This window comes from Labeo rohita, chromosome 6 (genome assembly GCF_022985175.1).
Source record: "Labeo rohita strain BAU-BD-2019 chromosome 6, IGBB_LRoh.1.0, whole genome shotgun sequence".
NCBI lineage: Eukaryota > Metazoa > Chordata > Actinopteri > Cypriniformes > Cyprinidae > Labeo > Labeo rohita.
In genome coordinates, this window is record NC_066874.1 from 27,387,715 (window position 1) to 27,398,750 (window position 11,036).

Consider the following 11,036-nt stretch of genomic DNA (forward strand, 5'->3'; position numbering starts at 1 on the left):
CTGTGAATTGCACTTAAAATGCATTGACTAGTCTGCCTAGAAACATCTGGGTATGAGTTTCTCTTTTCTTTTGAGGGGTACAGTGGAAATTATGGTTTAACTTGGTGTCCTGGAGACAATAAAACGTGAAAATTAGGCATGTGACTGATTTTTACAGTGTATTAAATCTATATATATATATACAGAGTAATGCAAAAGTTTGGGAACCCCTTGCAGAATCTGTAAAAATGTAAATATTTCTAACAAAATAAAAGAGAGCATACAAAATGCATATTCACTGATGCACCAGAAGGAAACACAATGCACTAAGAGCCGGGGGTGAAAACTTTTGGAATTTGAAGATCAAGGTAAATTGTACTTAATTTGTCTTCCGGAAAACATGCAAGTATCTTCTGTTGCTTCCGAAGGGCAGAACTAAATGGAAAAAAAAAACGCTATTTCAACAAAATAATAAAAATTTCGACATCTTCATCCTGTTCAAAAGTTTTCAACCCCCGGCACTAAATGCATCGTGTTTCCTTCTGGAGCATCAATGAATGTTTGAACCTTTTTTAATAGTTGTGTTTGAGTCCCTCAGTTGTCCTCAATGTGAAAAGATGGATTTCAAAACCATACAGTCACCGCTGGAAAGGGTTCAAATATGCAAAAGATGCATAGATGCTCAGTTTAACTGTTCAGAAGAAACAAGAGACTCATGAATAACCATCACTAAACAAAAAAAACCTAGATCGTAGATCATCCAGGTAACCACACACAGTATTAAGAACCAAGGGCTCCCAAACTTTTAAAGGGGGTTATTTTAATAATTTCAGCTATTTTTTGGTCTTGCGGACTACATGTAAACATTTAATGTAAAATATCTTACTCAGGACAGTACTAAATTAAAAATAGCATGCATTCTGTATGATCTCTCTTATTTTGTTAAAATTATTCACAATTTCACAGATTCTTTTGAAAGTTAATGATTAAATACTTCTGTTAAAAATTGCACTTAAAAACCCTTTGGCAATACTGTCCGATACAATAAATAAGAAATCATTACAAAAAAATAAAGCCTACCTGGTTTCTCATATCTAATGATAGTTAAACGATAATGAAAAACGAACAAGCTCATCCTAATACCCAAAGAGCAAAGGGCCTAATTAACTTTAATGGCTTAACGAGCCATATCCAGTCTAGAAAAACTTATAAAACAGTGAGGGGGAGATATATTGGCACTGATTTGTGTGCACTTCACTCAGGATGTTCAGAATGGTCTGTCCAAGCAATTAGTAGCAATTAATCTGCTCCATGCATTCAGCATACTGATGAGAACACAAAAAATGCGTATAGAAGCGTCTGTGTACTAAGTAGCTGTACAACGTTAGTTGACTGATTGACAGCAGAGACAGACAGTTTGGAACCCATATCTTGAAATATCTCCATCTCCCTCTGTTTAATCCTTCTCCATCTTTTTCTTCTGTGATAGGACCAGCTGTGTAACCCCCGCTGCACCAACATATGCTTGCAGCTCAGAGTAATTTTCTCATTCTGTAATCGGGCACTGAGGAATTAGCACACTACTCTAGTGATAAAGAACATGCTGGTGTGGGGCACAATCGCTTCTCTGCTGTCCACGTCTGTGCCGCTTTATCACACACGTCTCACACGCGTCGATATTCCATGCAACTTTAAACGTGCCAGATACGTTTTTCAGAGATTGTACTGTTACAACAGATGCGCCCAGAAAGAAAGAGACAGACAGACAGATAAAACGTTAAGACAGATGGAAAGAGAAAGACATATGGACTGAATAAAAGATGAAAACATAAGAAAGGAATAGATAGACAGAATGAATGAACAACAAATATAGAAATATAGACAAAAAGAACAATAGACTGACCAGACAAAAAGAATGACAGATAGATAGATAGATAGATAGATAGATAGATAGATAGATAGATAGATAGATAGATAGATATTAATACTAAATAACAAAAGCAAGAAGAAAGAAAGAGCACAAGCTGCTTTGTGGGCACAAAAGTGGGCAGAGAGGTGGTTTGTACCTCGCTGACTAAACTAACTCTGACTCACGCACAGCCTCATCAATATGACTCAGCAGTTATAAAACAATGACAAAAACACATATAAATCTCCTAAAGAGCAAAAGTATGAGTGTTAAAACAGCGTGAGGCTGCAAATAGCTTCAAATCTCCTCCTATGTGCGACGTGAGAACACGACGCTGTCGCTAGTCTAATATTAGGGTCCCAAGACGATCAGTTTCCGGCAAAGGCGTGCCACCTGCTGGCAGACACTAGAAACGGCACTTCTGGAAATATTCCAGGGTACACTGTAAACTTGGTGAATTTAACTAAACCCGACCTAATTCATCCAAACCCATGGAGAGGGACACACAAGACGAAGCGGTAATTATGCACTGAGTGTGTAAATACTTTTAGAGAGTTTAAATTTATTCTCTAAAGACAGAAGAAAGTGATATAGTAAATCTGAGGAGGTAAAGGTCTCACAGGTTTCGGAGTGCGCTGAAGGGTCTGGGCTCAGTTCTCTCCACCACGGTTTAAACTTCAGTAGGTTTCTGATTTCTTCCTCGTCCTCATACAAGTTCACCCTGCGTCAAATATACTCATCAATTAATGAAATTGATTCCCAAAACAAACAGAATTGAGTTGAATCTCAATATGTGAATGTTCTGTTTTGTGCAAAATATGGCCATGGACCATAAAACCAGTCATAAAGGTCAATTTTTTATAAATAAGCTTTCCACTGATGTATGGTTTGTTAGGATAGGACAATATTTGGCTGAAATACAACTATTTGAAAATCTGGAATGTGAGGGTGCAAAAAAAAAAAAAAAAAAAAAAAAAAAAAAAAAAAAAAAAAGTTGTCCAAATGAAGTTCTTAGCAATGCATACAAATTGGAAACGGTAGGAAGTTTACATAATAACTTCATGGAACATGGTTTTTACTTAATATCCTAATGATTTTTGACCAAAAAAAAAAATAAAAAATTGACCTAAACAATGTATTTTTGGCTATTGCTACAAATATACCCATGCTATTTAAGACTGGTTTTGTGGTCCAGGGTCACGAATGTTTTGATGAAATTCAGTACAGGAATGGAAATAGTGGACTTACAAGTAATGGTCAGCACAAAATACTGTAGTCTCTGCATCTAATCGATTGCGTCTCCTGAGCTCAGGAGCAGTATTGTCAGGATCCTTCACGTCAGTCACCTCATTCAGCTCCTCCTGATTGGCACAAAGTGTTGTCCACAATAACACGAGGTCATTTATTTTTCAATACGCCTTGTGTCATCTATATCAAAAAGACCATGTCTATAGTCTCATCAGGGACAGACGTTCTTACTTGCAGTCTGGTGAAGACTCCAGACCTAAGATTTCCAAAGCCATACTTGTGGTATTCTTTCAGCGTCTCTGCTGGGGTTTCAGTGTAAACCTCCTGTTCTATCTGCCAATCAAACTCGTCCTCTTCATGTTCCTCCTCACATCCTCCACCACAGGCCTCTGAGAGAACGCCAACAGAGGGCGTTCGGTGAATACAGAATGTGTGGAACATGAAATTAAAATAAACACCAGAAGAACGTGTTGGAAGACCATCAGATTTTAATGCGCAAGGGAAAACTGAACCTTACCTGTGTCCTCCACCAGTGGTTTGGCTGACCTTGATCCCTTAGGAGCCAGGAGACTGGTGAGCATCTCTAAACCCTCAAAGTGCTGTCCGGCCGTCTCTTTAGGGACATGCAGCGTGAAGAGGCCTGATACATACAGTACAAACATGACAAATAGTTTATTCTGTTTTGTAATGTACATTTGAGTGGTCAAGGTCAAAAGTAGTTTGACAAATTAAAATGTACACTACTAGTCAAAAGTTTTTGAACAGTAAGATTTTTAATGTTTTTAAAAATTTGAAAAGTCTCTTCTGCTCACCAAGCCTGCATTTACTTCATCCAAAGTACAGCAAAAAATAGTAACATTTTGAAATATTTTTTACCATTTAAAAACTGTTTTCTATTTGAATATATTTTAAAATGTAATTTATTCCTGTGACTTCAAAGCTGAATTTTTGCATCATTACTCCAGTCACATGATTATTAATGAATACATAAAATAAATGAAAAAATATTTCAACATTTTGTTGTTTTTGCTGTACTTTGGATCAAATAAATGCAAGCTTTGTGAGCAGAAGAGACGTCTTTAAAAACATTAAAAATCTTACTGTTCAAAAACTTTTGACTCGAATGAATTGTTCACAGTAAGATCAATAACATGCATTTAGAAATTTCATTTCATGCTGACTTTAAGGTGACAAGACATACAGATATTGAAGATAAGATAAGATGTATGTGCACTCCAGAAAAAGGTTTTGATAGACCTGTTTGAAAACTCTTTTGTTTCTGCAAATCTGTTTGATTCCAATGCTAATGGTGGAGAAATTATCCACTTCGCCAATAAATCACTTAATAGCTCATTAGGCAAACATCTTTACATACTGTACTGGCACCGAAACAAAAACAGTAGGACACAGCAAAATGAAGTCATTAAAGTCAGCATGAAGTGGAAATTCATCCTATTTTCTATAGATTGTACTGTGGATTCTTCCATGCACATTTCACTTCATATTCACATTCAAAACTCTTTTTAAATGTCATAAGCATCCTCATAAACCCTGCTCCTTTCAAATAATAATCAGCTGCAAGTTCGCATTCAGATCTCTCTCCACCCAATCAACAACTGTTGGATTGAAGTCCCCGACTTTTTTTTTCCTTTTCAATAAGTAGTATCACTCAAATGTATGTCATAATATGAAAGAAAAGATCTGTTGATATTCAAGTTAAACTTTAAAGTGACAGTTCACCCAAAAATAAAAATTCAGTTCTTACTTCTGTGGAATGCAAAAGATCTTTTTTTGTCCATACAACGAAGGTTTGTTTGGGTCTATACACCTAATTTTTCCAGTAAATTCCAAGGCTTCCAGTGTCATTCGCTTTCAGCCGTATAAAACAGCTTGTTTTGCTGCTTGATATTGGTGTGTCTTACCATATTATTTTAATGCATTATCTTTATTCTGAACATAATAGTTTGTTGTGCAAACAGTATTACCTTTTATAGCACTTTGTTATTCATCTCGTTATTTTCCTATGGTGGCTTATGAACTGAAAGTCTAACACACTACCAGAAAACAGCTTACTTCCACATTGAAAAATAAGGTGGATCGCAACATTTTTTAAAATATCAACCTTTGTGAAGAAAAATAGTCTTGTGAACACTCTCCCCTAACTGCCATTGGTCAAGCACATGGATAGCCCCACCCCAAACTCACGCCATTGGCTTAACCACTGTTGCCGTGTAGGTCTGGTCAGGATTCTTAAACAAACAGAGTAATGTTTTGAGAGCAGCCTCAATATTTACTCATCTCTGGGAAATCAGCCTACATGTGGCTCACTTATAGTTGTCTCTACTTATTAAGCTGAAACAGGAGAAAATGTTTTAACCATAAAACGTATCACCCTTAAAATGACAATAATTGCCTTGAATGTAGTCCTTACAGACTTGCAAATGATTTATAATTTCTTATGTAAACACTAAAAGCAATTAGAGGCACTTTATGATAGACGACTGCTAAATTATTCACTGGCTGTCGATCAAAGAAAACGCATTGAAACGAGGCCAATGAGATGTCAAGCAGAAGATCCCGTGGCCATTAGGTATAATTAAAAGCGCTAATAGGCAGCTCATTAAAAGACATGTCGGGACTACGGCAGATCGGTCAGACACAATCACACCGCTCCTTTTGCTGTTTCTTCCTGAATGAAAGATTGATAAGCACTGCACGAAAGAGAGCGAGCGAGCATGAGCAGGTATAATCAAAGAGAAGGTGTATCACAATAAAGAAAGAAGAGAGAGATGGAATCGGTGAGATGGATCGTTATGATGCTGACAGCTCGACTGACTGATTAAATGTGCAAGTTCTGTGCTATAATTAAGTCTGCTCTGCAGAAAGACAGCAGAGGAGCGAAAGAAAGAGTGTCTCCATTACTAAACCTGTGTTAATTATTGCCATTACTGGAAAACAAATAACATTTTAAAACCAGCTGGTTTGCTGGTCTTATTTGGACCAACTTGGGCTGAGCCAGGTTGAAAGACCATCTTAAACCTTAAATCTTTTGTGTTTCACTTCTGAATTCGAATTTTCAGTTTTGGGTGATCTGTTCCTTTAACTTTTAAATCACTTTTTATTGATGATTGAGGATAGAAAATAAAGAGAAAGAACATAACAACTCCAAACCCATGCTTCCCATATGTGCACAGTATCTACAATGCATTCTGTGTGCTAATCGCTAAACCACCATAGTGGATCTTCGACTTTCTGCTTTCTTATACAAATGGAAATTGTGAGTAAAAAAAGCAGAGGGATTATATTCCACACATTCCATGCCAAACGGTCACAATCTCTAAGTCTGTGTTTGAGACAACCTTGTATTGAACAACCTGTAATGTTAAACCTACTAGAACACTAAAGATTAAAATGGTGTTATGTTAAAATTACAATAATTGCTTTGACTGTAGTCATTCCAGTTTTGTAAATGATTCATAATGACTTGTTACTCTCTGTAAAAATAATTAGACCTTCTTTATTATACACTACTGCTAAATTATTTACTGGATGTCGATCAAAGAGGACATGCTGAAACGAGGCCAATGAGGTGCTAGGAACAGGATCCTGTGGCCATAAGTTAGCAACTGGAAATCTTCATGTTATTTAGAGAGCTGCCAATACTGCTCCTGCCTATATCCTGCATGTGTGATTTTCTACCAAACCAGTTAAACGCAAACCCCGTCCCCAGCAGATTCTAAATATTGTTTTTCCTAGGCATTATCCACCTTTTTCCTTCCTGTATGAGTGGGCGTGACCATTTCTAAATTTTATTGGTCTGGCATCCAGTCTCATCCACATCCAGCTATTTATAGCTGTACAAAACAGCTTGTTTTGCTGCTTGATATTGTAAATTGGTGTGTCTTACCATACTATTTTAATGCATTATCTTAATTATGAGGACATTGGTTTGTAGTGCAAGCAGTTTTGGCGTTTACTGCATGTTGTTATTCTTCTCATTATCTCTAATGAACCGGAAGTCTTAATACGGTTCTTAATAAGAGTGTCCTTTAGATATAATTATGATAATGGCAATAACTGCTCTAAAACTGCACAGCAATTCACTGTAACACTGGATTGTTATCAAATACTCACACAGGCAATATAACGTCTACTAGTTCTGAATTACTAAGGTATGTTTGCCTTAGATCTTAAAGGAGAACTCCACTTCCAGAACAACAATTTACAATTAATTTACTCACCCCCTTGTCATCCACGATGTTCACATCTTTCTTTATTCAGTCGTAAAGAAATTATGTTTTTTGAGGAAAACATTTCAGCATTTTTCCTCATATAATGAACTGGTATGGTGCCCCGATTTTGAACTTCCAAAATGCAGTTTAAATGCAGCTTCAAACGATCCCAAATGCTGTTGTAAACGATCCCTGCCGATATACAATTTACATACTTTTTAATACCAAACGCTCATCTTGTCTTACTCTGCCTGGACTGTTTTTGTTCCTGTTCATGACAGTTAGGATATGTCAAAAAACTCCCATCTCATGTTCTCCCTCAACTTCAAAATCATCCTATATTGCTGTTTTACCTAAGGGTGTTTGATCTTTTTTTGCATGTTCACTTTGCAAAGACTGGGTCAGTACTTCTGCAGCGATGATTTTGAAATTATTTTTGAAGTTGAGGATGAAAATACGGTCAAAGTTTTTCGACACAGCATAACTGTCTTAAGCCAGAGTACACGGAGTTCAAGGACTGCAAGGCAAGACGAGCGTTTGAGAATAAAAAGCATTTAAATTGTTTTTTTTTTTTTTTAAGTAAATAACCGATCGTTTCGCTAGATAAGACCCTTCTTCCTCGGCTGGGATTGTTTACAACCACATTTGGGATCGTTTGAAGCCGCATTTAAACTGCATTTTGGAAGTTCAAAATCAGAGGCACCATAGCAGTCCATTATATGGAGAAAAAAATGCTGAAATGTTTTCCTCAGAAAACATAATTTCTTCACGACTGAAGAAAGAATGACATGAACATCGTGGATGACAAGGGGGTGAGCAAATTATTTGTAAATTGTTGTTCTGATAGTGGACTTCTCCTTTAAGTAGAGAAAGTTAATATGTAAAGACAGAGGGGACCTTTAAAGAAATCAATTTTCAAAAGACTAGACCAATTTTGTGGTTTCTGCTAAAGCTTGTTCATGTTTTGTCCTAAGAAATGCCGATGTCTGAGGTACTGAGTTGTAAAAAAGCTGTACAGGATTTCTGAGACAGCTGCAGAAGAAACTATAAGAGGGAATGATTGTTACCTTTATTGATATCAAATGAAGCCTTTTCCCGGCCATCTTCTACTATTCTTCCAGGCAAAGTCAACCTTCAAAGTAGATGATTACACAGATTCATTAATAATGCTAATAATTTGCAATCAAAAAGCACATGCATAAACGTCATTGCTTTAGATAACCAAACATAAAACCAAATAGCATCTACAACCAAATTATTCCAGAACTTTTCTCAGAACTTGTCTGAGTGTCTAAGCTTGAAATGTAATTTACATCTGGACAAGATGTCCTAATGCCTTTTTGGGTCTCCGTCTTAGTATTTGTAGGTAAAAAGTGTTGTAAACATCTTATATTAAGAACCTATGAGTATTTTCCTGTGTTTTAATAGAATGGCAATGAATTTCTCTCACCTGAGAAAGTAGGGCTTGGCATAAAACTTCAAATCTTCTCCCTGGATATAGATGTCAAACTCAGATGTTCTGGTGTACGGTACACGAATAACCACAGTAAGGAAATCAGCATCTTGACTCAGATCAAACGCTGGAGTTATCATGATTACACACAGCAAAGTACTGCAGCAAAAGAAAGGAAAACACAATCAATACAATAATCTTAAGCTTATTCAGCAGGATCTTACTGATTCGGTCCTAATGGAATCCTAAGAGATTACATTTACCCAGTAATATATTATTTTACTTGAAGCTCCTTAGTCCAAAAAATGTTTCTGTGTTTTCATCTTTTAGTGTGTTAATCTATCAATCACCACATCTTGGCACAGTTTCACTGATAAACTAATACCTGAACACAATTATCACAAATAACAGAAAACATAGAGTAGGTTCCCATTACTTGGACTGTGGGGAAATCTCTAAAAGCTGCTTCTAAAAAGGAAACCAACTACTTGACACTTTAATAGGAAAAGAAGACCTTACAAAGTCTATCTGCTAAACTGGTCTGTTTAACATGCAGTCAACTCGATCAATGAAGAGAAGAAAGAATATAACAGCTTACAACTCCACCTTGTGGCTACTCAATTTGAACTCAATGAGACATAAACAACCCATTTGCCAACTAGCACATTATAAACCCTGGATGCGATTAGCTTCAAATTAAACTTTAGTTTATTTCAACACAACACTGTTATTAACCAATTAAGAAACACATTGTGAAAGTCCTGAGGACTAAAATGTAAAAACACCTCGCTAAATATCATTCAAGTAACCAAAGTCGCTATACTAATATGATACGTGCACGCAGGATAAAGCTAAACCCAAAAATAATAAATCAAATGATAACTAAAGCCTAATGAAGGTACGAAGCTGTCAAAAGTCTGCCTATGTTGTTTGTACATACAATGTTTACGCCAACAAAAAACAGACAGGACATACTCCATGCACTATTTAAGACTTTTACGTTTTCAAATCGTATAGTACGATTCAAATAAAGCAATGACAAACAATATAAACATCATAAAACAAAACTGATACCTTCACGCTTATTCTGTGAAGACTTCCATGCGCTACAAAACATCAGTAGCACATATGTAGCACATGGGCAGCTTCCTGCTCTCGCGACTAGCCATGTTTTACCGTAATGCCACGTATAAAGGGGACTACAAACTCTTTTGGATTTTACACTCCTGGATTTTACACATTTCCTATTGGAATACTACGTGGTGAAGATAAGTAAATACTTTCCAAATATTTATCAGTCGAATTCAATAAATCAGTATTGTTATACATAGTAACGGCAAAATAAATAAATAAATAATAATAAAATATATATATATATATATATATATATTTAAAAATGTATGTAATAATAAGTATATAATAAATAAATATAAATAATAAATAGAAGTATATAATAAATATTAAAAAAAAAATAAGAATTATTTTCTGGTTTAAACAATTTCTTCAGCAGATAATTTTTTAATTGGGAAACTGATCAGAAGCGTAAAAACCAATAGCTACCACTGAATTAATCATAAATATGATTAATCATAAATAATTGCATCCAAAATATTTTTTTTGTTTCCATAATATGTGTGTGTACTGTGTATATTTATTATGTGCGTATAAATACACATGCATGTATATATTTAAGAAAAATGTTGTTTATATATTAATTATATTTATATATAATATTAATTATATGAATATAAATATATAAATACAAGTAAATATTTTCAAAATAAATACTGTATGTGTGTGCATTTATACATAATAAATATACACAGTAGACATATATTATGCAAACAAAAACGTTTATTTTAGATGCGATTAATCGCTATTAATCGTTTGACAGAAGTGTTATATATATATATTGCATGTTTAGTGATAGCTATTGGTTTACACTTATGATCAGTTTCTCATTTTAGAAATTATCTGCTGAAGGAATTGTTCAAATCAAATTTTGGATGCAATTAATCACGATCAATCGTTTGACAGCACTAATATGAAAATAGCATTATTATGTTAGACACTGTTAATATCCACTTAGCAGCCATACATGGCTATATATAAAATATAGTAAGATTAATTAATATGATATTAATATAATAATGTAATATATGAACAAATATAATGTTTCATATCATATAGCCAATTACTATAAGATACATAATAC

The 11,036-nt window shown here is 35.1% G+C and overlaps 1 protein-coding gene across 1 annotated transcript in view; it reads right to left on the reverse strand.

Moving 5' to 3' along the window:
- Positions 1 to 9,997, reverse strand: part of shq1 (SHQ1, H/ACA ribonucleoprotein assembly factor) — a 45,826-nt gene extending 35,829 nt beyond the window's left edge. The window contains exons 1-7 of the mRNA XM_051113430.1: positions 9,896 to 9,997; positions 8,819 to 8,980; positions 8,436 to 8,500; positions 3,654 to 3,776; positions 3,368 to 3,525; positions 3,137 to 3,249; positions 2,509 to 2,609 (exon numbers count right to left, since the gene is read on the reverse strand). Coding sequence (XP_050969387.1) covers positions 2,509 to 2,609; positions 3,137 to 3,249; positions 3,368 to 3,525; positions 3,654 to 3,776; positions 8,436 to 8,500; positions 8,819 to 8,961 — 703 coding nt within the window. The 5' untranslated portion in view covers positions 8,962 to 8,980; positions 9,896 to 9,997. The remainder of the gene's footprint in view (positions 1 to 2,508; positions 2,610 to 3,136; positions 3,250 to 3,367; positions 3,526 to 3,653; positions 3,777 to 8,435; positions 8,501 to 8,818; positions 8,981 to 9,895) is intronic.
- Between the last annotated feature and the right edge of the window lie 1,039 nt (positions 9,998 to 11,036).